The following is a 27,820-nucleotide window of genomic DNA, read 5'->3' as shown; positions in this document are numbered from 1 at the left end:
ATAGACGGACACAGCAGCTGTAAATGAGCTGAAGTTTGGCTCGGAGGTCTAATTGTAATCAAGTATTCATTTTGAGGAGCGCTGCCTTTCCAAGGTTTAAATTATTCAGGTCTTAATGTGTATACAACATCTTTAATGCTGTCACAGGCTACTGGGGAGTTTAAGGTCACAGCCGTAACACACAGCTCAACTGGAAGGGCACTGAAGGTAAAAATGACAATGACAATGACAAAACGAACAATGATTATAGCTGAGAAACAGTTGCAGTGGAGTAAAAATATAAAGTACAATTGAAATACTGATGTACCTCTGAGGCTGTGTTGGATTGTGCAACACTGCAGGCACAAACAGGGCAGAAATACAGGATGTTAAAAATGAAATAACGTCTCCCGCTCTGCTCTACTCGCCCTTTCAGGCATTCCCTCGCTGTCCTGACACCCATCAGAGGTTTCAAACAGTGTCAGTTTAGCGGCGCAGAAGGGGGGGGTTCTTTTAACGTTCCTGCCACTTGGACGCATCCCCAAGGGCAGACGTGAGGCGGCGGGGGGTTCAGAGGGAAGGCTTGGGAGGAGCTGTTGTTATCACACGGAATTCCATTTGCCCCCCTCGCCGCGCTGTTCACCGGGGTGCCTCAGCGTGACACAGGCGGGGGGGAGAGAGGGACCTACAGTATATCCAGTCTGTTGGCAGCGAGCAGAGAAAAATAGGCATAACCAGGCAGCTTGGATGAAGACTAAAACATAAAAACCTCAGATTAATCTTATATTCCCTTTGTGTGTTCTATTCGCAGTAAAATGGCGCCATTGTTATTCCCAGTAACCCAGTAGTTGCTTTACGCATACACACAATGGAAGCATGGATAACATCATATCATTACATATCCAGTATATTAAAATTACTTCTAAATCACTGTTCCTTGTAATTATTTGATTTTATTACACATTTTGATGTTATTTATGATTTCTCACAGGAAGCTCAAGCTCGTTAACCTTCTTTACCACTGTATGTACTTCTGTAATACATTCACTGGCCCTAATACATCATCATAAGTCAAATAATGCAGTCGATACATTACTGTAGACAAATAAAAATCAACTACCAACATTCAAGCCTAACAGGGAGATGAATGCCACAAATCTCTCCAAGGTCCCATCAGGCCCTTTTTTCTGAATCCTCTGAAACCTCAATCTGTTTAATGACTGTTAATGACTTAGCAAAGTGTTGAAGTGGAAATACAATAATAGGCCGGTACATTACGCTGCTCGCTGGAGCGTCCGTCTCAATGCCAGGTTGGGAAATAGAGAATTGTAATGAAATAATCATAATAAAAAAGGCGTAGCGGGGGTTAATGTCTGCCCCATAGGCAAAGAGCCGCACTCCATATAGAGCAAGTGGCTAATTTGCCTACAAAAAGCTCTCAACAAACTGCCCGCAAGACCATTTCAACCCCGGGGGGCACTGAAGCCCAAACAACGACTATGCAAAGTCTCTCATCCATCACAGCATTTCATTGTAGACTTTCACTGCAGACGGGGATAAAGATCGGATCGAATTTGGATATCTGATACCATTAAACCGGTTCATAACTGCTTCTCGCTAGATCGTGCAGCTTATCTGTTGAAATTTCCATGTATTCTTGCGGGGAGGCTGTGCAGTGATACTCTCCCCCCCCCCGTCTGTACTCTGAGCGCTGCTTTAGCATTAGTAGAGGAAAATGAATTGAACTCCAAGTGGAACGGCGGCTTGCCACTAGGTCACATACGCTATTTTGGGTAAATTGTAGCATTCTGGGAGAGATTTCGTTCCCTTTCCAGGTCAGTGGGTCTGGTATTCTGGTCTACGAGGCCTTGGAAGGGCCCTGGAGAACTCCATCCACCGTTGATTTGTTCATCATGTTTTCCTCATTTTACTCTGAAACGTCTGTATTTTCTCGTGGATCGCTGCTTGCATGACCCATAACCCCCCATAACGCGAAGTAAGTAAGAAAAAGAGCACCCAAAAATGTTTTAAACTTTCATCCAAGCATTAGAAAGAAGAATAGAACATTCCAGAAGATACGTTTAGCTTCTAAATTAGCTGACACATTGCTTCAAGTAACACAGGTATGTCACTCACTGCTAATCTGCCAACAAATCAGATGTGTCAAACTGATGTCTAACACACGTGCAGGCGCGGAGCTGGTGTGTGAAGATGCAGAGGTGTGTGCTAATGTGTGGAGTGTGTACAGGTGTGTTTGTGTGGCTGTGTTTTGCCCTCTGCCCCTTCATCTCCCACACACCTCGTCCACGCCGGCCAGATTGTTCTCTACATGTAGGCGCTGGATGAAAGTTTGAGGGCTACTGGTGAATTATTTAGGAGGGAGGATTATGAAAGCGGCTCCTCCATGTGTGTTGCTAGGGGGGTTGTGAATCGATATGAGCCCCCCCCCCCCCCGGCTCCCAGTACTCCCTTGTCAGAGTGAAGCCCTTCGCCGGCGGAGATGTGCAACCCTGGCCTCTGTCAAAACAATCTATCTGTATCGTCTCTGCGACCTCCCGAGCCGCCGTCCTCCCGCTATAAACAACAAACAATAAAACAACGTAATACTACAAATATAAACAACACACACCTCTTGCCCCCCGGGATTTGAGGAACCCCTCCCTCCCTCGCAGGATCGCCGACTGAGAGGCGACTCAGACGCATCAACAAGAAAAGAAAGAAAGAGGTCAGAATATCTAAGTGGGGTGCAGAAGCGAATGTGTGTGGGATTCACTGAGGTAGAAGCATAACGTATCAGGTTGCGTCTACACGCACGCACACGCACGCACACACATACACACGCTCTGGCCTGTGTGTGTGCTGTCCTTTCCTGACCTGAAACCACAGAGTGACCAGAGAAGTCCAGACAAGACACGCGGCGGCGGGCGGACTGGACCTCCAGATGGAAGAGGCTCGATGAAGAATGTGAGAACGCCAGAAGAAATAGAAAGCGATTGTTTCTCCCGTGTATGAGTGTGTGTGTGAGCGAGAGAGAGCGAAAGGGGTGGGGGCGCGTAGACAGAAGGGCCTTAATTCAGACTGACCACATCCAGAGGAACAGATGGCTGCTTCAAGGCCTGCCAAGTCTCTGCTGCTCCTCTGGTTCAGCTCGGGTCTACCACTCCACGTCAGAAGGGTTTAGGCTGGGTGGGTGTGTATGGTTACACATATGTAAAACACACACACAGACTCAAACACACACACAGACCGACACAGGCTCAAGCTATGTACCAGTCAATGCCTTCAATGAAGATTTGATTTCGTGGACTTGACTTGTGCGGTGTCGGGGCTCGGAGGCTTTCAGGGCTGAAGAAAGGACCATTTCCCAGAATGCACTCTCCAGTTTCACTTGATTGTCTCAGTGCGTTAGTCTATATCCACTCCTCTCCTCGCCGTCTCTCTCTATCCACCGCCCTCCTCCTCCCTCCCTTTGCAAAACCATTAAATCTTCTCTCTTGTTCCCGCATTGAGAGTCGATGTTTGGACAGCGTAGAGTCGCCTCTCTCTCCCTCTCTCTCTCTCTCTCTGTCTCTCTCTCTGATTATCTGCCTGGAGGAAAGGAGCAGCGAGGAGGTCGGGACTTTAAACTAGAACCGACCTGAGGGCTCTTGGGGGATTCTTCACGGCGTCGATCAAAGAGCAAAAAAAAAAGAAATGGCGTTTTTAACCTTGCGGTGGCGAGTTTAGCATTTACAGCCGCGCTTATCATCATTCACAAGACGGACAGGAACCAGAAATAACTCACGGGCACGACCAAAAGCAATACCACTCAGATTTCTATTGGAACGATAAGGAAACGGTGGTGGTCGGGTGTGTGTGTGTGTGTGTGTGTGTGTGTTTGGGGGGGAGTTGCCGGGTGAAGAACAATAAATCAGCGTCAAAACAAAACAAAAAATTGCATCCTTATCTCTCTCTCCCTTATGACCTTGATTAAATTTTCCCCTTCTTTTCTGTCTCCTTCCCTTCCTTCCTCTAAATTCCTGTTAATTCTTTCAAGAGAGCGGGGCGGCGAAATTACAGAGGGGCTAAAAATAATGGCTCTATAAATAACAGGTGCCCGATGAGAGTGATTGAGAGGCGAGGTCGCTAGGCAGCTAGGGATGCTGGGAAAAAGTTGGGATTCATTAGCTCCCGGACCGCTAACGAAGAGTAGCCCCCCCACGTGCCTCCCACACACACACACACACACACACACACACACACTCACAGCCTCCTTGTAAACAACAGAGAGATGCAGCCTGAGCTCTTGAGTGTTTTGAATACAAACTGCTCTACCTGCCCCTCCTCACACCATCAGCACCATCCATCAACCCTCATTACCGCCTTCCTCTTCCCTCTGAGGACCATATGCTAACCACGTTCTTAAAGCACTGCTCATCCACCGGCACAGGAATAAGTGTTTGTGTGTGTGTGTGTGTGTGTGTGTGTTTTGCAGGCATAGCAGAGGCAACCCCATGCGCGTGCGTGCGTGCGTGTGTGTGTTTTATTATTCATACTCCAGTGTGGATCCTCTTTCAGCCCACAGACACCTGCCAGAGATACACAGAGCACATACTGATGTTCTCTTTCTCTCTCTCTCACTTCCTCTCTCTCTGTGTTTTACTCCCACCTTGCTCGTTCGCTCGCTCTACTGCGTTTAAGAGATTTTATTTATCACACACACACACACACACACACACACAGACAGAGTAGGTTGACTTTTCGCCTAAACCGCCGACAAACTTCATACAGTATGTACACAGTCCGATGCTCCCTCCCGCAAAACACCCTGGCAGTGCGTTTGATAGTTACTAAATGTCCTTCCTCCTACATCCACACACAAACACATACACACACACACACACACGCACGCACATAGACACAGACACTTTTATTGCCCTGATGCTCTTTTTAATGGCCCTCCCCTCCCCCTCCTGCTCTGTGTTGACGTCATGTCCATTAGGCCGTGCCTCTGAGGCCTTTTTAGTGCGAGTTGGAACGGAGCATGAGAATGTATGAAGCCCCTGTCCTGAGTCAATCTTCACCTGATAAACTCGGCGCGTTGGCCGTATCTGACAGGCACGGTTTAGCTCAGCAATCTGGCCGTTCTCCCCTCAGCACAGCATGAGAAAGAATCTCACTCAACTTCGTCGCTAAGAGGAGAAGGCGGTGCAGTTTCTCGTCCTCGCTCGCAGACACAGCGGGCGAACACACACCTGTGCACGTGAGCAGCCCGGCGGTCAGCGAGCACTGGAGCATCGATGCCTGGGAGAGGTCTGTATCTGGTGGCACGGAGAGGATCGTCTCACATCCGACCGGCGTCACAATCATAAATCATTGCCTTCCTCTGACCGCTTTTCCTCTCTACTCATGTTCCCCGCTGGCAACATCTGTAATCAGGGTGCTGCTTATCCGAGGACAAGCTTGGCGTGTCTCTGGACTCCCACACCCGGTTCATGAATAGAGAATGAGTGTGAAAGGCAGACTGTGGGCATCTGCCGTGCAGCTTCCAGTGGAGTAAAACAGAGCATGCATTGAAGTCGGGAATGGATTGTGAAATGGGAAAAGTTGGCGATCGGGAGCCAAGAATCCCTGCCAGAGGAGGACAGGGACGAAATTTGCTAGGGTGGAGGCTTTTTCTTGCTTAAGAAGAGAGCCCTGTGAAATATTAAAAACAAGGCTCGGCTTCTGAGAGACCTGATCAATGGCTGGTGCGGCTGGTTGAACTTCTGGAGCTGCGGCTGTGGCTTTGGTGCTGCAGATCTAAAAACACCGCCGAGCGACCGAGGCCGCTTCCCCACTGCGTGCGAGCTCAACCAAACAAGACTTAAAGGCGTAAAGTGATCCGAGGAGGAACAGGAGAGGACGAGAAGAAGTGGGGAGGAAGAAAAAAAAAAAACACAAAAGGTCTCAGGTTGTTTTGATAAATAACAGCAACAAAGTGTTCGGGGAGCGGCGGCGCGGCCCCCGATCCATCACAGCATCATCAGGCTGCGTTAATAATAAATGAGCTTTATCGACATGAAAAGTCCACAGCTCATCAGAGGGACGACAGTCACCTGGTCTGCTTTCTCCATTACCGCATGAACAACACAAAGGCGGGCGGCTCATTACACCAGTTTGCCACAACAACCGCTGTACAACTCGGAAATTAACAAACACCGTCATATTTTGCTAGAAAGGAGTGATGTCACCTCTCCCTCTCTCGCTCCTATTGTCTCCTGTCCTTATCTGAAGGAGAAAACCGACACAACCACCGTTTGTCTTTGCAGTATCTGTCATCCAATCGGGGTTGATATCTTTTTGTATTAGCCGGCATACATGCGGGTCTGTGGGTGACTCCTCTCTCCTTCAGTCTGCCGTATAGAACTATATATCAGGGAGGCGGAGACGCTGTGTGTACGTGCTGCATGTGTGTGTGTGATTCATGCTGCATGTGTGTGTTTTAGTATTGCACAAGTAATTGGAAAACCGCTATCAGAGCTCCGTAGGCAGGCAGATGGATGTCAGAGAAGATGAGGCAGAGTGAGAGAGACAGAGAGAGAGAGAGAGAGAGATAAGATGTCTGTGGGGCATGAAGGAGAGCGAGTGACATCGGAGTCACGAGTTTTCCCCGTCGGTCCATCTGCTCCGTCAGTCCAGTCAAGATGTGAAAACAAATGGGGGAGTCATTAGCAGGGCTCCAGCTGTTGCATATTGGCTTCAAACTGTTGAACACTGCTCATCTGCCCGCGCACAAACTTACACACTAGTTGCACTCAGTTAATGGACAATTATAAATGGAGTTAAAGAGGATAATTAAGTACAGATCTAATGGGACACACCCACTAATTTAGTCTTTTACTCCGTCAATTTGCTGTTATGTATTCACATCAACATGTAAAACATTGGAATTCATGCTGCGTTCGAGGGGTGTCGGAAATCAGGAATTACCCGTTTTACAACTTGGACATTGCAATTAAAAAACAGCTGAAATAGCATTTACAAGTGGTAAACTCTGGATTCTTGACGTGAGTGAGTGATGAGGTACTTTGTGCAGGGAGGAAGTGACATCCATCCATCTAATATGAAAATAAGAACATGAGTAACTTTCTCACTCTTTCAAAGCACATGTAAATTCCAAATTTGTTTAGTACTCAGTTCTTCTTGATGCTTTTTTGCATGTATGCTGTAAACACATATTCCAGAGCGGTAAACCACTGCAGCAAATACCGAGCAGAAGTAGTCAGACCACAGAGACGGCAACTTCAACCACTATCGCTGTTAGATAAGCACAGAAGCTGAAAGCAAAAATAAAACTATTACCCTGAGTCGGGCTGAAGAGAAATAAAGATATTCAAAGTGAAATGGCTTGAAGAGGACATGACTGATGTTCAAAGCCTGGTAGCCCTGAACTGCTCACTGTGACGGGGCCTCAGATCTCCCCGGGGGAGCCCTGCCACCTTCAGCCCTCATCAAAGCTGAGCAGGCACACCGAGACCGAGGAACCGGCAGTGTGACATTACGCGAGTGCCTAGGTGTGTGTGCGAGTGTGAGTGCGAGTGTGAGGGCTCATGATACTGCATAGGCTGAAGAGTTAACACGGGTGAACACACACCGTCTGGAATTCATGTCAGGACATAGAACAATGAATGTATGTTACTGCTTAAATTGAAGATGGAATTGGAATACTAGTAATCTCCAACTATAGATGTCAGCATGTCGTCATACTACAACCGATCAGTTAAGATGGTATAACTGGTACTGAGATAACAGTTACTTTATTTCCATGCAACCACAGGGGCGAGCAGAGGCACAACACTGGGCACGCTGCCATGGCAACGTTTTCGCCCTGCCGAACCTGTTTGTTTCCCAAACAGCTCACGTCCACCAAAATGATGTTTTTTGTGCAGCTGTAGATGTAAACACAGTTGCTTGGTTAATTTGTTGTACTTTATGTGCTTTGATTGACCGGGTGTAATGGGGGAAAAAAACATGTTCCAAAGTTTGCTTTGAATTCTCAAGAGTACAACTGTAATTACGTGCAGCTTGGTGTATCCTGTAAACAGCTTCTGTGGGGTTTGGGTCATAAGCAACGCACACGAGAAAGACGGGGAGAGAAAGACAATGGAGAATATAAAATGCGTACTATATAGCGTCATGGCGACTCAGCTCTATCATTAATTGCTATCAACTACACACTATAGGGCCAATTGTTTTCTCATTATTCAGTGTAAATAAACTGTTTATTTTGGAGCACAGTGATAAAAGTCTGAAGTGTGGGCGATAATTTGCCTTGAAATTGAGACCAGTATAGAAAGGAAGAGGAAAATATGGTGCTAGCCAGAGGCAGACAGTGTTTAAAGGCCACGATTTGTCTCGTATATTTGATGTCTGAAGTCTGACTGAACAGTAGGTGACGACTGTAAAAACTGAGGGGAGTTTGTTTTCCCCTCATCTGTTTAAAGCCTTCGGAATCTTTCATCTGCCCGCCTGAATTTCTCATTACTGTTTGGAAAACTCGGACCGGCGCTCCTCTAATGCCATGTGTGCTGTATCCACACACGCATGGTGTGTATTTATGTGTGTTTGTGTGGCAGGATGGTGCAGGCTCACCATCTGACATTACCATCAAATAGTTTTGTTTGGAGGGTGAGCTAGAGAGCGAGTGAGCAAGCGAACCGCCTCTCTAACTCATCCTGACCGTGTAAGCAGTCTTGATACCCACTTTGTGGTTTGGAAAGTGTTCTTGTTGAGTTGTTCTAGATTAGAGGGTCACAATGAGCAGAGGTGACAGTGTTCAAAACAGCAGATGACCCACATTGATCAAAGGGGGCAGATTACAGCACAGGAACTTTCTGTGATGTTTGTGTGCAGGTTTCATATCTGCAACAACCAGATGAGTGAGATGGACGCCACCACAAATCTGTCTGATCTTTACAAACCAAAGTGATTCACCAACGTGTCCTATTTACAATGTGTGATGATACAGGGAGGTCTACCTGTTGCGCGCACACACACACACACACACAGACACAAAAATGACTTGTGACACAAGATTTGTTGAGGACATTTTTGGTACAAAAGACATTTTGCTGTCTCTTTTAGGGGTTTAAAAATATATTGGAGTAATTTCGAGTGGAGTACGACTTCAAAGACTTTTCTCCACTAAAAGGAGACGGAACTGAAGTTAAATTTACCGCTGGTGAAGACAGAACAGCTCCCATTGTAATGTATTATTCATCAGAATGAAGTCTCTCAAAGTTGATGCCTGTCCCTTCACTTCACACAGTAAGAAAAGCAAAGTACAGGCAGACGACAGAAAGGAGACAGAGAGAGAAGGAGAATGCAAAGTGGTGAGAACAGGCTGTTCTGAGAAACGTGACAGCCCTGCAGGCCTTTGCATTGCACTGCGGTGCGATGGGCTCAGAAATACGGGGCCGACTATCCACGAAGCTGGCAGTGTCATGGGGATGTGGATAGCAAGCACAGGGACGCACACACGCCTGCAGCCTGCATGCGCCCACGTAAACACATACACATATGCATGCTTGCGTGGGGAGTAAATAAGCCCTCTTAGGTGCTTCAGTCTGGGTGCAGATAGGATCTGGAAACAGAGCAGAGCAGAAACTCTTTACATGTGCTCAACTTGCACTGAACAACAGACCCGACTTTGCAGGGACAAAGCCAGGACCCGGGGGGATTTTACAGGGATATGAGGCTTATTGTCCGCTCAACAAATGTCAGCATTACAAAGCACTGGGCCTTATTTAGCTGTAAAAGCTGAAAACAAACTATTCCAAACTAAAACAAATTGGGAGTGAATCACCAAAGCCAATCTGCTTTTCATTAACAATAGAGCAGCTCCAAGTTTGGTTTCACATCACAAATTGCTCCATTGTTTGTGCTTTGGAGCTTTGGGGAAAAAGGAGCTTCACATGGAAAATGGTTCAAAGTCGGACGGACAGTGTAGCCGAGTATAAGAACTTAAAAAGTACAATTACTTGAAGCGAAACACACACATACACGAGTGCAGAACTGAAGGCTCTGGAGTACTTAAGACGCTGCCTGGAAGGTCTGTGGGAGTCAATTATAACACTGTGATGTGGGCCATAGATTACACTTTAATAATATAAGTATCTAATTACTGCCTTGCATCCTTCACACCTCTCCTGCACTCCTTAATCATTATCGCCCACTGGCCTGAAATCACAGATAGTACCCTCGCTGCAAAGGAAGAAATTAGTATACACTGTGTGTTCTCATTACATACTGAGGCTACTGCATACATGAGTACATAGGACACGTTCTCTTCTATCTAAAACACAATCCCAGGGGGCCAATAGACGTCTGCAAGTCACTAAAGGAGGGCAGAGCCAGAGGAGACACCCGGAGCTAAAGGTGGCTTGCGTGGGAGCTTGGTGGTGAGAGCAGAGGGGGACCGAATCGGGAACAGGTAGTAAAAAGTACAAATTGTGAAAACGCTCTTTGTGAAGAAATGTGGTCCCAATCAGAGTGCTGTGTTATTAATGTCACTGGTACAACATGTGCCAGTGACATGAAAATGAGTCTAGAATAATCCCCAAATTGGAGATACGGGGTCTATCATGAGATAGTATGAAATAGTTTTGGAATGAGTTTGGAATGAAACGCAGAGAATTCTGCAATGACAAAATACAAATCATGAAAATTGATGACCTTTGGTTTATCACCCAGCAACAGAGACGAAAACTGCGTCTAATTTTGGATTGGATTTTCATGCTTTGAAGTCGGTGGAAGAACTTGCAAGATAGACAGAAATGGAAGAAAATTTGCAAAGTCAAAGTGGTTTGAAAACACTTTTTTTTGCAGAATTTGCAGAAATTCTCATTATCCCCTGATGGGAATTCATAACTTGAGTGCTCAGTGAAAAGCATACTGATGCATTAACGCTTGGGACACACGTTTGAGGGAGGAGTCATGGAATGGAAGGGGGAGGAGCCAAACAAAGACTTATCTGACAAACTGCTGCTTCGTTATAAACACGTCTGACAGATAAGTGAAGAGATAGAGAGATAGGGGGATTTGATGACACAGCAGGTTAGATCACAGACCTCATATGCAGCTGGCGCAGCAGGGGGTCGGCGGCGGCTCCTAGCACCCAGGTCGTGAAGGCGACCAGCAGCAGCGTGGTGGTGAAGATGGCGCGTCTGGCTTCTGTGGTCGTGTTTCTCGCAGCCAGGTTAAAGGCCACGGCGCCCCTCAAACCTGCGGGTACGGGGGAGAAGACATTACTGGATCGCTGGCATCTATCGATCAGTTAGAGCTGCAGAACTACAGCAGCAGCACCGCATTAATTACCGTCCATTGATGACTGATTAAGTTGCTGATCGGGGAAAAATCCACCACAACCCACCGAAAAAAAACCTGCTGATCACTGTACTGTGCAGCGGTTACGTAATGTGTAAAAACAATTCCCGGAGCAAATCCTTCAGTGCCATGAGAAACAGATGGGGGGATGAGGGTGTCTGAAAAATAGCAAGACACAAGCCTTTTTCAAAAGGAACCTTACGTAAGAGGGATAAAGTGGGTCAGTCAAGCATTGAAACATGCTGTGGCTGCAATACCTCCCATCACTTAACATCACACACACTCCCGTATGCTGCGCTGTCAAACCTCTCAGGGTGTTAGAAGTATTAGGTGTGGACCAAAAATATCGTCAGTAAAATAGAAAAGGGCTGAAGAAAGTGATTTAAAAGAAAATTGAAATATTACATTACATGAAATATTTAAATATCGCAAATGCCCCTTTTGTAATGAAGGTAGTGAATAATTACAACGCCCGAGCAAAGAAGAGGAGCAGGTCAGTCTGTCCACGTAAATCACTTCTACACACACACACATACACACAGGGGACACATTCTCTCAGCATCCTCGATAATGCCATTAGCTGGGGGCAGTCAAGAGATTGGAATAATTAAATCACTTTCAAAGGATAAATCAGGGTAAAAGTCTTCATTTCTTGACTTGGCTTCTCACAGCAGTAATAAGGCCACAATATCCCTAATATCTAAAGCAACAGAAGCCAGAGTTATTGGCGGAATCCGGTTTTTAATAAGGTCCAAAAGTGCTGAGGGGGCTGGAAGCCGTCACCCCCGAAACCATTTGTCCATTTAAACCAATTTCCAAAAATGTTACAGTGGATTTGCATAAGTTATGCACATCTGAAATGGGAAAAAAAAAACAAAGCTGGCACCATGCAATACTGTTGTTATGTGAGGAATTACGGAAGGAAAGAGGGCGTTTGTTGAAACTTCCTTGGAAAAAGCAGGAGGAAAACACTTGCTTGTGAGAAAACTTTGTCTCGGCTGTAAATTCAGTAATGGCAGACCAATTTAGACACAATATAAAGCCCTGGTTAGCATAAATTCTGTAAGCAGCTGCATTCTGAATTCATTACCGAAAATAAAAGCAGCAGATGGGTGCACCAGCAGTGTTTACGAGACTGAGAGATGATTTCCCAATTTACAGGACAGATATGACCAACAACTAGACGCTGGTATCCACATTTCATCTGTCAATAACACAGACAAATGATAATAAACACACTTGGGTTGTGTATCTACCTGCAAACACCATGAAGTTCTGAGCGCTGAGGGGGATCTTGGTCCTGCGTCCCAGGTTCAGCAGGTAGGACAACGGGTAGATGTTTGCCACTCTGGACAAGAAGATGGCGAGCTGCGGTGCACGTGAGCAGATTATCAAGGAGGATACTTGTTGACCGAGATACATTCAAGAAGTGTGGACACAGTGAAAACAAGCACGCACACACACACACACACACACTTCATACTGCACAGAACAACAAGAGGAACACTTAAGGTTTTAGGCAGCTGCTTTTCATACAGAAACATTTATTTTAATGTATGACAGTACAAATTTCCCCTGAGATTAGGCTGGTTGAGTGCATCAATGGATATTAACACATTCTTGCATATGCGTGCACACACACACAATCACACACACACAATAATCTATGAATATTCTCTCGAGGATGCAAACAGAGCAATGTGGCATCACGCCGAGCCGTGAAGCCAATCAGGCTCTCCCAGCTGTCTCTGCCCTGCACACACACTTTGATGTCTCACATTGGATGGAACAGAATGCTAAATGTCCTGGCCTGGCAGACATCTGAGCAACGATTGGGCAACGACGTCGGCCACCATTCTGGCTAAGACGCCATGAGTTCTCACTGAAGCCACGTCCGTAAGCCTCCCAATTGCTAATTTGGATCGCAGAGCGTCACAGCCCTCGATTCCCCTGCTTTTCCCATGGCGGGGACGAGGATTTGCTCCGATATGTCCGAGTATGATGCCTGGGAATAACGCATGGGACCATTATCTTAGGCGAGGGACCTGACAGGGCGATTACTTAAATAGAGCACCGCCACACCCGCAGTCAATATCAGATCTCCTCCACCCTATGGATTTTCAAAAAGCAATATCCTGCTCCCCAAAAACCAGCCATTTCTCTTTATCAAAGACCTCTGAGATATTTGAATAGAGGTAATTAAGCACTTTCATCCCAGCCTCATTTCCAATAAAGCTCCATCTCCACTGTCACTGGCAAAGGCTGTGAGCTATAGTGATTAAAACCCAACTGCATAACTAAAGAGCGATAAACGGGATTGAATCGCTAGGGTTATTTCCTTTTTATAGACACTTTTACTACCTTACAAGAGGAGTTCGACCTCTACGGCTGTATGTTTGTGCACCCGGGTCAGCTCCCGGTCCGGAGAGATCACCGAGCTTTCCCCCCCTCCCCCCCGCGGCGGTTCCGTTCCCGGAGTACAATGAGGACAGAGCTAGATGGGTTTTGGCGCTCAAGATATTTTCCTCTCTGTTGGCAGCCCTTAATAATGGACACGGGAGCAGGGAGGGGAAACAACAAACAATCCTGCTCTGTCGACTCTTTCCTCTGGACTCCTTTGACCCTACGGTGGAAGATGGATTGTAATAATAATTGCTGACCATCTGGGCACTGGACTGTGAGAGAACAGCTCCTTGGAGTGTGGCCACCAGAGTCTCCGTCTCCTCAGGTGCACGCCGCGGTTACGCCAGCTTTCAGGCAAGGACAATTGCATAATGTGAAGCCGGTAGTCTATGACGATCCCCTCTGCTGCCCCGCAGGAAGCCGGACCCCAGTGACACAACAACAGCTGCGAGTGTGAGACATCTGTAAGGATACACACACCTTGAAAAAAAATGTTTCATTAAGGACCCGCTGGCTTACAGATACATCACGTTCTGGCCTGCAGTGGTTTGTTGATCGCTGGTGCAAAACATTAGGATGGAGCTTTTACTAGAACCGGACATGAAGTGGTCGATAGTAATAAGAATGAATACAGGAACAAAGCACGGATTGTTTGTTCCAATGACGACATGTTTAACAGCTTTAACGAGAATAAATGAATGTCAAATTTGTGGCCTGTGTTGAGGCACCAAACAGTGAAATAGCGCCTCTCTGTAGCTCCTCGTGTATGCACACACACCGATATGGGAAGAGGGGGAAAATGGAGATTCAATCAATTACACGGTCAACTTGATTCATCATTGTTGCCGGAGAGGAAACTGACCCTGTTCTTTGACACCTGGGAGAAAGAAGCAGATGTAAACTTTATGGTTTTCACGGAGACAAATTGATCACACACACACACACAAACTCAGAGAGAGAGAGAGAGGCATGGGGGGGAGGGGGCAGAGACATCGGATAACTGACACTTTGTGTTGTGATAGAAAACAGTGAAGAGCAGCAATATTGCATTAAATCAAATTAAATAACTTTCAAACATCTTTCTGCACTCTCTCCTCTCCTTCTCATTAGTTCATTTGTGCGTATTGATCCAGCTTCGGTCCATACATTCATTACATATCGATTTTTAGTTTACTCACAGCAGAATTTTGCCAGAATCCGCTTAACTCTCCAGGAAGGAACTATTGCGTTACAGACTTTTTACGTTGATTTGTCTGGGGGCGCTTTCACATAGTCAAGAATGTAGCCTGTGCAGAGACACCGGTGTGTTCCGCCGCCTTCCTTGCAAGTGCAGTCGGCTCTGTAAAGTGTGCAGCAGCTGATCCTCATTAGTGGCAATTTCATTTCAACTGTTGTCACTGTGGCTGTGCTCATTTACATTATCAATTTCAGTGAAAAATGTGCAAAATTCAAGAATTATGGTGACGAGTTGCTGCGATTTAGGATGAGTTTCATAAATTAAGAAGTAAGGGATAACTAATTAATTAAGGAGCTATTAAAGTCTTTCAGTTTGGTTAGTAAATACAGCACTGCTACATCTTTAATCCGCAGAGCTCTCAAGATCAAACCTGTACTGTTAAAGTGCTGATGTTTTTTTAAGGATTGGAGAAAATCACTGCACTGCAGCAGAGGGATAGAAAAGAAGAGTAGAGAAGAAAAGAGAAGAGTCATGTACAACCTGCATCAAAAGCAAATCACCACAAAATGATCTTAAAGAAAGAATTCACCTACTGCTTCACAGCAGGGGGTGAAGATGTTCCAGTATGTATCAGAAAAAGGATACAAATGCGCCTGATATGAAGAGGGCTTTGAAGACATGATGAGGAAACGTCAACAATACATATCCCATGTAGCCGAAGATGAAAATCTCCCCCAGGAAGTTGATGGCTTCAAAGAGCTGTAATGTACAAAAAGGAACGGAGAGGGTGAAAGGATTGAGAAGGTCATACGGAACAGAGGGGCTCAGGACGGTGGGTGGCAGGACGGATTGTATCTGAAACGGGTAAACAGGCTTAGATTTGTACAAACACGGCTAATCCAGTGTTGACATTACTGTGTGATTCTATGCGGTAGCGGAGACAAACAAACACAGCTCGGTGGCCATCAGGCGGCCGTCACAAGTCATGTTCCTGGCATCGGCTCTCATGGAGACACGCTGTTTATGGAAATACAAGAGCAGCTTCCTGTCATCTAGCACTTCATAGCCTGTTCATTTCGGGGAAAGACACATAAAATATCGGGATGGCAGAAGTTCTGTGCCTCTGGTGGTTTGCTGTCATTTTTAACTGCAGCGTCTCCAAAATGATGACAGAGAACCAGGACTCCAATTAGACACTGGAAATGCAATTGCTTTATTAAGGTATTAGTGCACAAGAAACGAAAGATTAAAATGCCTGTGATGGACGTGCATTGAATTACAGCATCTATTCCAATTTTATTAAAATGTAATCTCTGTTGTAAAAGCCTGTAGTGACGAGGTTACGCTTTGATGAAACGCAAACAAATATCTGCCTTAAGAGCCTTGCAAGGACAAAGAAAAATATTTTTGTCCCCTCACACTGAATCACTTTGTCTTTTCCCGTTAGCTGCAGCTGCGTGTATAAATCATAAAAATGTAGATAAAGGCAATCTGCCAGGCAAACACACTGCACCGTCCACATGCATTGACTGGCGCATAGCCAATCCAATTCAGAAGCAAAGGATCCTGCTGTGCTGCCTTTTAAAAGGCTCTTCTGTGATAAACAGTTAGCTGCACCGTGGCAACCATAATGAATAATAAATGCATAGATGAGTATATGTGTGTACTTGTGATTTATTCTATCCTCTGTGGAGCTTGCCTCGACAGTGTGTGTGTGTGTGTGTGTGTGTGTGGTGCGGGACTCCATCTGTGCTCAGCCTTTTAAGCAGATAGCTGGTGACTCGCCTCCCACCCAGATACCCACTGGACAGCCAGGGCACAATTAACTAGCCCTCGCACACACGACACACACACACACACACACACACACACACAGCGTACGCACAGGCATCAAAGAGGAGATGTGAACACGAGAATGGAGAGACTGGAGAGAGTGATTGGAAACAACGGTGAAACAGGCTTCAGACATCACTACCTGCTCGGTCCTGCTCTTGCCTCCGGGGGACAGGTTGTGAACGGTGTATCTTGCCTGGCTCAACCCACAAAACAGCACCGACACAATGCCTGGGAGGAGGAGAAACATGTAGAACATAGTTTGCTAATATTACACAAAAAAGAAAAGAAATCCACCTTCACATTAAGCAACCGCCTGTTAAAGTCTCCTGGTATGTGGGAGATGATGCAAAGCTGATGGTGGTAACTTGGGATGGAGGAATGTTCTGTAGGAGGACATAAACAATCTGCTCTATCTAATTACACCAAGGTGACCAGAATTGCTTACATATGCACATATTATGTAATCTCTATAAGTAGGTGTGTGTCTTTGTGTGTGTGTAGTTCAAACATGAGGCCTTGGACTGTGGGATCCATTGTGTTCAGGATACACAGTAGGAAGTCCTTCCATCCACAGAAAATAAGTTCTAAAAGCGTGCTTTGTCAGGCTGCAAGGTTCAGCCCAGATTCTTTTTAGATACCAAAATGAGAGGTCACAGAGTTTGGATAAACTGACCTCAGGCTTAATTACCTCACTAATGAGGTCATGTTTGTTTGTGTGTGTGTGTGTGCCTGTGTGTTACAAAGAAAAGGTTACTGACAGATGATTTATGACATTTAATGGAGAGGTGGGTCCTCGACCAGGGAACAATTGATTAGATTCTGAAGCTGATCCAAATATTTTCCACTTTTATCATGGCAATCATTCATTTCTCCTTCCAAACTGATTGAAAAACTTTAATGGAAGAAATGAGGAGCGTGTCCCCCATGATAGACGGCTCATAGGGGACATCTGGTTTGGATCCATTTCATTATCTGAATCTGCTCGTCAGAGACGCATTATTCTATATTTATCAAGGCAGAGCTATAAAGAGAGCCATAAATTCATGCCGTCATTTCTTCTAGTCGAGGCAAGTCAATCTTATTTCTATAGACCGATATCACATACAATGTCTCAAAGGGCTTTACAGACCCACAACATCAGGAACATTCCCAACCCTGCTCAAAGCTCAAAGGAAAAACTTAATGTATAAGGAAAAAAGGAAGAAACGTTGGGAGAGGCAATTCTAAGAGAGATTCCCTCTCCATGTGTGCAATGGGAACTTCCAGTGGGATTATACAAAAGTATAAGTACAAAAAAAAGGCATTCAAAACAGTAAACATAAGCATGCATTAGGAAATAAGATGCAAGACAGAGACGCGGGAGAGAGAGACAAACAGAGAGGGAAAGACGGCGAGTGAGAGAGAGAGAGCGAGAGAATGATAAAAGCACAGCACGGTGCAGAATTATCTGTGTTTGCATCCATGATCAAGGAATCAGATTTGAAAATGAGCGAGAAATGTTCAGCCTCGGGGGAGGTTTTCGCTTTCTGAATTGAATTATTTAATTAATTTTATTCATTTATTAAATGTGAAAAAAACAGACCATAAAACAGTACTTTAAAACTGTGAAGGGTGTAAAGAGGAATTCTGTGTGCTCTTTCTTTTCTTTTCAAGTATAAATCTTATGACATCATATCATAGCAGCCCATCCCTGTAATACACCCTGCCCCTCCATTTTCTTGTTCCAGTTTAGTCCAGCTGTACAAACAGCTTTATCAAAATGTGCTGTCCTACCCTGTTAAGGCATCCTTTGAGGTTTCTGGCCAAAAACTCTTGGATTTCTACTCCAAAGACAAAGAGCTCTAGGGGAAGCTAAGGAATGACATCATTACAGGGGAGTGTGCCAGATGCAAGTATGCAGAAATGAGGAAACAAATGACAAGCAAAGCAAAGAAAAGTAGGGGGGAAAAAGAGAGAGAGACAGAGAGAGAGAAAGAGACAGTCACACAGAGAGAGACAGGAACAAGGATGGGGGGAAGTAATTGGAACCCCTGCTGGTAAAGAGGAGGCTGGCTGGACTGGAAAGTTGGAATTTGACAGCATGTAAGATGTGTTGGTGCCTCACAGGACATGCTTGCTTTGTTGCAGAAATTCAATTTCACATATTTACTCCCCTCTGCTTTGAGAGAGAATGAGAGAAAACTTGAAATTACTATGATGGGTAACAGCATGTGGAGGGGGCGATGACAGCAGCAAAAAGAAAGGAAGACAGGGGGGCGCGGTCAAAGATGATAAGGGGATCCGTTACTTGCTGCTGTCTGGTCATTCCCGCACCGGAATGCTGACCTGTAACCCGGTCGGGTCATCCCTGTTCACAACGTCCTTCCCTGCACTGTTCAGCAAAGTCCTCTCGAGCACACCAGCACAGCAGGTCTCTGTTTCCATTTCACTTAATGACAGCAACAACAACAAAGACAACGCCCCCCTCGGTTTACATAACACTGACAAAGGTGACACATCATCCACCATCGGCACAGGACGCTTGGCGACAGATGAGACGCATCCCGTAATAAGCACTTTTGAGGGGCAAAAGATTGATGATGCCAGAGTTTTCTGTGAGGCTGAGGGTCATTAGGCACACCCCTACTAAACTCCAGCAATTAACAGACACAGAACGCGCCTCCATTACCAAAGAGCACTGAGGAGGACTCCCATCACTCACTGGATCCCTCTGCGTGAGGTGCTGCCGCCTCCCCAAAGGGCCATTAAAAGTCTTTTCGAAAAAGGTAGCACTCTGCAGAATGTACTGTAATAAGGAGTTTTAGATTACTTTGTCAAAACACTTCAGGTCTGCAGGCTTAAAGTGAGAATAAAGGTGCTAAATTTACCCTGCAGCTCAGAGGAATGACCCAGTGTATCGACACTAAACATAGCCGTGGCTCTGGATCAGATAATAGTGGTATTGCTGCCCTAAGGTTCTGCTGCGGTGTGCCTCCCACACTGAGCAGCATTTAGAGTGGTGTACTTTATAGACAGGGCATCTGGGTCCAATAGACAAAGGTCAAGCTATTTCATTAAAACAGTCTTCTCCTCCTCCACAGGCCACAGGGAGCACTGCCAAGTTAGATGGAGCTCTGCAAGCGGCGCCGAACGTGGAACTCCTGACACATCCGGGCCAGAATGAACAACAACACCCAAGCCCGTGCGACACATTCATATTTCAGAGCTATTACCGGGCGATTTTCGCACGTCGAGCCAAAAAGAAATTCGCTTTCCAGATACTACGAATGACAAAAAATAGCCAAAACATCCCCTTCCCTTGGGTGGAGGATAAAGAAATACCCTGAGAATGCACGGCGCTGATGAAGCAGATCATGTTGGATCCATATTACATGAGACTTGGCTTTCTAGTAGGCCAACAGCAAAGGGAGCGATAATGGCTTGCTGCTATCTAAGGGGCCATCTACAAAACTATACGTGAGAACACGCTCAGACAAAAAGGAAGGAAGCGACGCTTAAAATGAGTAATGGGGGTTGGGTGGTATGAATAGCTCCCCGCTTGGGTGGGAGACGGCTATGTTCTCGTCTTTTATCTGCTGAGGTCGAGGACTCGCAGGGTGTGAGGTGTGTGTTTGTCGTGTGCGCGTGTGTGGGATAGTGGTTGTTTTTTAATGTACTGGAGGCGTGGGGTTGACTGAGGGAAAACAGGGTCATTGCTTTTGAGTAGGACGAGCAGGAACGGTCCGGTATGTGCACGCATCATTCCTAGGCTGATTGCTTTTTAAGTAGCTGCACCGGAATGTTGGATGCTGTGGAGGAATGAGCGAGTCGGTGTGTGGCGTTTCAAAGTGCAATGATGTAGCAGTTTATTAACAGGACGCACTGTCTGACCTCACTGACACCCAGAGCACACACACACACACCCAAGCAGAGGAATGCAGGACAAAGTTATTGCGGCAATTGCCCTCTTCAGACCTGAGCAGCATTCCGGGAAAGACTCATGTAAGAACAGGGGGCAGGGACACACATTTGCCTTGCGAGTCGCTCCTGACGAATTGTGAAAGTGTGACAGGGGAAGTTAAGGAACTGCTTTGTTCCAGCACACACATGTGGAAGTGGCCACAGAACCCAAACACACACACAATACGACATAATGTTTACAACCCTCACCTGAAAGTCCGCAGGCCTCGGCTGACAGGAAGCTGCTCCAGGACAGCAGGAAGAACACAGACGTCTCCAGCAGGGGGCTCTCCCACATCCGAGTGAACTTGGTGAGGTGCGGAAGAAAGTTAAAGAAAATAATCATGCAATATTAAGTGCTGACGAGGTAGATGCAGCCGCGAAAACAAACACATTGTGACTGTTGGGACATGCGTACAGCACATACATCCACGCTCAGGCAAACAAACACTATGCAGGCAGAGAAACGCCGCAGTCATCAAAAAGCCACCCGGGCAGTGGTTAGCAGCTGCGGTGCTTGCTAAGCTTGGGGGATCTGTCACGTTGAGTAACCTACAGGTTTTTAATGATGTCATTCCCTTTTGGGAAGTCTCCAACAGTTATGGAAGTCTACATCGCAGCCCTACATCCGCTCTGGCAAAGCTTCCTTGTAAGCCACTAAGCCACCTTTGAACAACACAGGCTTAAAGTGCTGCATTTCTCTTTGACCCTCCTTAAAGCTGCAGTATGGGACCTTTTAAAAACACATACTTCTGCTGAAATTACTTCCTGATAGCAATCCATCAGTCGAGTGCACTGTGAAAAATATCACGTCTTAATCCCCCCTAAAATACCTCCATTCATCACAAGGAGAATCATCTTCATCTCTCATGTTCTGGAGCAGGAGGAAGTGTGGAGGCAGGACAGGGGTGCAGCAGGTAGGAGAGGGGAGGAAGGACTTACTCTACAATCTTACAGACTGCTGACTATAAATACTAGAACAGGATATAATTGTTATTTGACAAAGAAAAAGGATGAGTCTGCAAGGCCTGACAGGCGACTGAAGCTCGTTCAGAACCGTACAGTACAGAGACACAGCACAAAAGAGCAAACTGTTGCTATGGTTTACATCAGCAAACTGTTATAGATGCTCACTTTGTGCTTTGCCATCACACAGACATTCTTCACTGTAAATAAAAGCTGAGCTCGGCCCCAAACCTCTCATGACACACCCTCATTTCTCTTCCCGCAGTCTAATTACTAAAAGATCAGAGACAAATTCTGGACAACAGTGCAAGTTGAAATCTCATCACAGGCTATTGTCGTGATTGACGACCTCTTTGCAACCATTAATGTTGCAGCACTTTAGACCTAGCAGAGTTGCTTATGTTGATAAAGGTGGTACAGCAGGGGTTTGTTCCAGAAGCAATTACCAAGGAGAGGAAGTGGATAGATTGCGGCGGATGCTGAGGTGATAATTGGGTTTGGGGTGCAGGGACAGAGACGGGAGGGGAAGGAAGGATATGAGCGCTGTCACGACTGTGAATGTGAAACCCAAGAGGAAGGAGGCGACAAGCACTCCCACAAAATAACCGGCGGAGAAGAAGAAGGCCGAGGGGTCAAAGGTGTGTCCTCCACCCATGTGTTCATAGGTGCTGATGGCACTGGAAGAGAAGATGACTCGACGTTAGAGGAGATTTCTTGCAGTACACACACACACACACACAGTTCCTGTTATGAAACAATAAATAAGTCAATAGAGCAATTATAGCAGAAGTAAATACGACTGTTGGAGACGTTGAAACGATGACGTGGTTTATATCTCTGAAATACGTGTAGTCATCGGAAATGTCGTTCCAAATATAAACCCCTCCAAAGCAGCGAGCACACATTCACATGTTTATTATGCTGAGCTAAGCCTCTAAGTGCAATTTATGGAAGTCAAGAAAACCCGGCCTTTCTTCCTCAGACGCTCATTCCTCCGCAGAAGAAAAAATTCCATTCTGAATTATTTTCCTGGGAGATTCCCTCATAGGAGTCAGGGTGACACAGGGGAAACACTGCTGAGGTTCACAAAGAGAGCAGCATCATGCTATTCTCACACACACACACACACACACACACACACACACACACACACACACACACACACACACACACACACACACACACACACACACACACACACACACACACACACACACACACACACACACACACACACACACACACACACACACACACACACACACACACACACAGTAAATATGTACTTTGTGGGGGGAAGGGAGACTTCAATGTGGAAGTCATTGAGTGCAGAAGAGGCCTCGTACAGGAGACAGGGGGGTCGGAGGAGGGAGAGAGAGAGAGGGAGACAGCGAGACAGTGAGAGGGAAGGTTGAAGCAAGCAGGCATGCATGAGTAGCTGATTGAGCTGCATTGGCCTTAGTGAATCACAGCATATCTTTACCCAGCGTGACCCTCTCACCTACTTTGGTAGGAGTTTGACCCCCTTAAACGAAAATCAAACCGCTGAGTTAGCAAAGTAAAAAGCTGCACTTGTGTCTGGAGGAAAATCTGACAGAAAGCAAACTTAACAAACTCCAGTTTACATGAACCCTGATTTGTCCAAGAACGTTCAAGCATTTAAACCCCCCCCTATGAAACTATTGACAAATGAATCGGTAATGTGCTTCACTTTTCACGCTGTCGGGTCGAGATGAAGCTCGCACACGCCACAGCATGACTTAATCTGCACGCCGAAAGGAGCAGAATCAATCAAGCTGTCACTAATGAGCTCAGCAAGCTGAAAAAGGGAAAATCTATTGTACCCACGCAAAAGCAGAGACTCCCATTTGCGTTATCACTGGGGCTGCACGATTAATCGAATTCTCAATCGAAAATCTCGATTTGGCCGCGTGCAATTACCAGAACGTAAGGAGATGCGATTTATTTACATATTCAACAGTGTGAGGTAATGGTAGCGTGCTTTGCGGCGTACTAGACGCAATTAAGATAAGCGTGATTATAGATGATGGTAGAGGAGCTGGGGCAGACTGAACACTTAAACCATACGAGCAAACATTTACACATCTAAATACTTTGATCTGATCAAGGAGAAAGAATCAAACAAAGTGAAATAATACCAAATCTGACCCTTTCTCTAAATCCATGCATCCCCGCTCGTCACATTAAATTCGGCCACTCGTCCCCGGGTCGCCGCGACCTTTCGGGGAAATTGTATCTACTCGGGCTGTAAATTGCCAGTGGAGAATCTCAAGATGCTAACGCTGGCTGTCTGAGTGCTGGCTGGGTCGGGGCTGCTGGAGCGTTGCGGCGCAGTGCCTGGGAGAGGGCACATGAGCGTAAGGCCGAGCTGCTCTGGGAGCTTGTTAAAATTCCAGCGGCTCGCTAATAAGGGCCGGCTTTGTGCGGGGGGCCAAGCTGACCGGCAGGCGACCAGGGCCAAAAAAGGGACAGGAGATGGCATGGAGGTTGGTCACGCCACTCCGGGAGCAAACACAGCGTTATCTGTCTGTCTGTCAGGGGTGGTACGGGGGGGGAGGTGTAGGCTACCTCCTCTGCGCTTCCATGTACACGCACAGAGGTACCAGGCCGCAGCTTGAACACCACCCAGCAATCTGCAAGCTCGCTCGCTCGCCACCGTTTCTCTCCATCTGCCTGCCGGGCCCTGGCTCATTTGTGCGATCTGAGAAAGAGATGTCAGAGTGTGTGTGCGCTGCAGGTTCTACACATGCGATGCGTCACTCTGTGTGGATACAATATGCAAATGCGGACACATATCTTCTTCCCCGCCATCTCCTTTCCAGCTCCATTTGTTCCTCTGCCAGCCTGTCCACGAGTGCGGACGCGTGTGTGAGCTCCTTTCTAAATTCTGCCATCTGCTAGAACATCTATCTGTATGGCTTTGTTCATTGGCATTGTGTAAACAGAGGAGACAATGACCACAATGTATGCGGGCAGAACAAGCAAGGCGGGGGGGGGGGGAGAGCAAAGACTAGAAGGAATAGAATGAATAGAATGAAGCAAATGTGATGAATCAGGGTTATTCCCCTGGATTTTATGCCGTGTTTTCTCTAAATTTGACAGTGAGCTGTGCGAGTTGAGTTCGTTAGCTGGCAGCGTGTTTCTGCTCTGGCTGTGAGTCTCTCGACTGAGCACCTTAATGAGATGCTGACTGTGCCAGGGGCAACTCGCTGACGCAGTCCACTGCACAGAATCAGCGGCGCACACATGCTGTTTTGCCAATCAACCCCTTCCTTAATGTTGGCAGCATCCGTCCAGCCCTCCCACCCACTTACATCCACACCCCATGATGCCGCCTGTGGCTGTGCCCACTGGAAATGACTAATCCAACCTGCAAATTAACCTCAACAACATATTGCATCCAAAGGACAGGAGCAAATCCTTCCTACACTTGGGGCACTCATGACAAACAGAAACTTTTTCTTCACCTATAGTGCCCACCCAGAGAAAAAAAAGATACAATGTAAAGGTCAAGGCCTTACTGTGTCAGTACGATGGCCACGCCGTCGTTCAGGACGCTCTCGCCGAACAGCAGCGTGTACAGCTCTGCGTCCATGTGCAGCTCTGAGAACATGCCGAGCACTGAGACTAAAACAAACAGGAGTTATCATTAGTGTGACGCTGTTAAAAGTGGCAGCAGATACGATCACTTCAAAATGAACTGAGGGCATTTTGCTGATCCATCAAGAAGGAAAGCAGGGAAATAATGTAAATAAAGTGCTTCATCGCTCTGACGCAGTACTAAGGGAGGATATTGCCAGAGTGACAAATCAAGCAGAGACTTGTTTAGTCTGAGCTCAGAGACGATGTGTTACATTGACAAAAACTCTGCAAAATGTGAAGGGAAAGAGAGAAACAGAGAGAAATACAAAATAGCTCATCCTTTCTTTGTGATCGCACTATTGGGTTACATAAAATAATTACGTTAACTGACTTAAAGGTGATTTATACAAACTCATTTGAAAAAGTTCAACCTGGAGACGGTAGCATTAATCATGAACAGCTGTGTGTGAGACGTAAGAGCAAGTAAAGCGTTGATCTATCACCGAATGAATCTACTATACACTGTGAGCACGGCATAAGAACACACAAATCAACATTCCAACACGCCATAATGAACTGAGAGATGCTGCAGTCCTTAATGTCAAGTTAAAACCCCAGAAAATATGCTCGATAATTCAGCTAATTATAATTCAACCAACCTTTGCGTGAGGAATTAATCATGGGAAGTCTCGCTTTCAAAGATTGCTGATTATTTAGGGCACGATTCGACGCGTCTGAAATCTTTCATTTACACCACGGTTTGATTACTTTGACATGTTTAATTCAACACACTTTGTTACACTTCAAATAATTAACAAATAGGAGCTATGGAAACTTACCGACGCAAAGAATATAACTTCTCAACCGACCAATAAACTGCAACTAATGGCTGCATTCCATTTTTGGCGTCTGTTGCTCATACACGTCCATGTAACAGAGCTGTAATTAGTCTCATTGGTTACAGCTGTGCTTCGCTGACAAAACTGTGTGACATGTGATAAAAGTGTTTGATAGAAACCAAAGTGCTGCACGCCCCAGGCTTTGCTTTATACACAACAGGATACACACATCAAACATGCTGCTTCCTTATGTTGTTCCTTTGAACTGTTGTGCACTTCTTAGGCTTCAATTTGAACCCCACTTAATCCCTCATCCGTGATTAGATGATATACATTAGACTTGTTTCAGCATTATGTGCAAAATGAGTCACAAAATGCCAGTTTACGTCTGAATTATGCAGGTTAATTGCAAAAATGTGCAAAATTAGAGATAGAAGGTAGTGAGTGTTTACTGCGTTACTGGAGGCGTTTGTTTTGTTTGTAGCATAAAATCATCCTGACTGACGGGGAATAAATAAATTGCAGGATGTGAAGCGTTTGTTCGATTTGTACACTGGTTGTAGATAGTATTTCCGGCTGATTTACTTTGTTTATTGTGAAGGCTGCATGTCTTTATCTTGCTTACATTCAGCCAGCATGCGTGTACATTAGCTGCGGGCAACGCCGCTGCTTTCACTACAGATGGGAAATCCAAACTTGCATGCTGGGAAGGTTGAGAGATACTGGTGGGAATGGAAGCGATTAGAGTTAAGATGCTGCCACTGATTAAAACACCCAAAAAGAGCCAATTAAAGTGTTAATGTGGGGGAAACCGCAGGCAGAGCGCTCCACGCTTTAAATAATGCAGGATTCACTCACTGCTGAGCTCTGTGAGACACACCAGCATCTCTGCCATACAAACAACAGAGTGGGATGCCACATATAAGTGATAGTTTCATGGTTTATACTATGCATGGGGAATTGGATTTGGTTAGAGGCTCCTAGAGTGGTTGGAGTCTCTTTATAGCACATTAGTTTTGTAATTTTCAATACCAGCAGGAACAAAACCATTGTGCTGTCATACGGGTCATTCTCCCCGACTTTGCACAGCCGCTTCTAATATTACAAAAGCTTTTCTACAGTTGTTTTTATGATCAATAAACCAGTTTTTGTGTAATGTTGAGCCTCTCTTTGAAGTGCCTTTCTTTTGTCTTAAGAAAGGACATAAAGCACAGATAGGAACGGATTTATGAAGAACATTGTAATCTCATTTTGTGATGCATACAACGCTGAATAAAATAAAACCCGCAACATTATTTATTGTTCTGGGTTTATGTTGCTTAAAGTTTGGAATCTTTTGTCATCTCCACATTGTAATTCAACCTTTGCTTTTAATTTGCCCTCAGCAGTTTCAGATAAGTAATCAATAGTAGATATACTGTACAGTCCACGCTCCACCTGATTTATGCAGCTCGATGTATCAGCACTCTATATCTGCTGAGCAGCGGCTGAATCCCACCGCGAGTTCACCAACAGTAAAACATCAAGTGGAGGATACTTTTGTGTGTGTGTGTGTGTGTGTGTGTGTGTGTGTGTGTGTCGTCGACGCATTGACACTGACTGGCAGGGAGAATACTGGCATTGACGAGACGGTGACGTCCCTGTCAGCTCTGTGCACTGTGACGGCTCAGATTCTGTGAGATACCTCCTGGCCCCGTGTCGTCTGCCACCAACGCTCACCGCTCATAGATCA

General features: G+C 45.9%; 1 protein-coding gene across 1 annotated transcript in view; it reads right to left on the bottom strand.

Annotated features, from left to right (window-relative positions):
- Positions 1-27,820, bottom strand: part of LOC143006682 (sodium/hydrogen exchanger 9-like) — a 51,705-nt gene that overhangs the window by 12,935 nt on the left and 10,950 nt on the right. Inside the window, exons 6-12 of the mRNA XM_076157924.1 lie at positions 25,189-25,294; positions 22,185-22,323; positions 20,891-20,996; positions 16,881-16,969; positions 15,551-15,664; positions 12,582-12,693; positions 11,070-11,223 (exon numbers count right to left, since the gene is read on the bottom strand). Coding sequence (XP_076014039.1) covers positions 11,070-11,223; positions 12,582-12,693; positions 15,551-15,664; positions 16,881-16,969; positions 20,891-20,996; positions 22,185-22,323; positions 25,189-25,294 — 820 coding nt within the window. The remainder of the gene's footprint in view (positions 1-11,069; positions 11,224-12,581; positions 12,694-15,550; positions 15,665-16,880; positions 16,970-20,890; positions 20,997-22,184; positions 22,324-25,188; positions 25,295-27,820) is intronic.

This window comes from Genypterus blacodes, unplaced genomic scaffold (assembly GCF_046128005.1).
Source record: "Genypterus blacodes isolate CSIRO-AG114 ecotype Tasmania unplaced genomic scaffold, CSIRO-AGI_Gbla_v1 ptg000076l_1, whole genome shotgun sequence".
NCBI classification, from domain to species: domain Eukaryota; kingdom Metazoa; phylum Chordata; class Actinopteri; order Ophidiiformes; family Ophidiidae; genus Genypterus; species Genypterus blacodes.
This window is presented reverse-complemented; position numbering and strand designations above follow the sequence as displayed.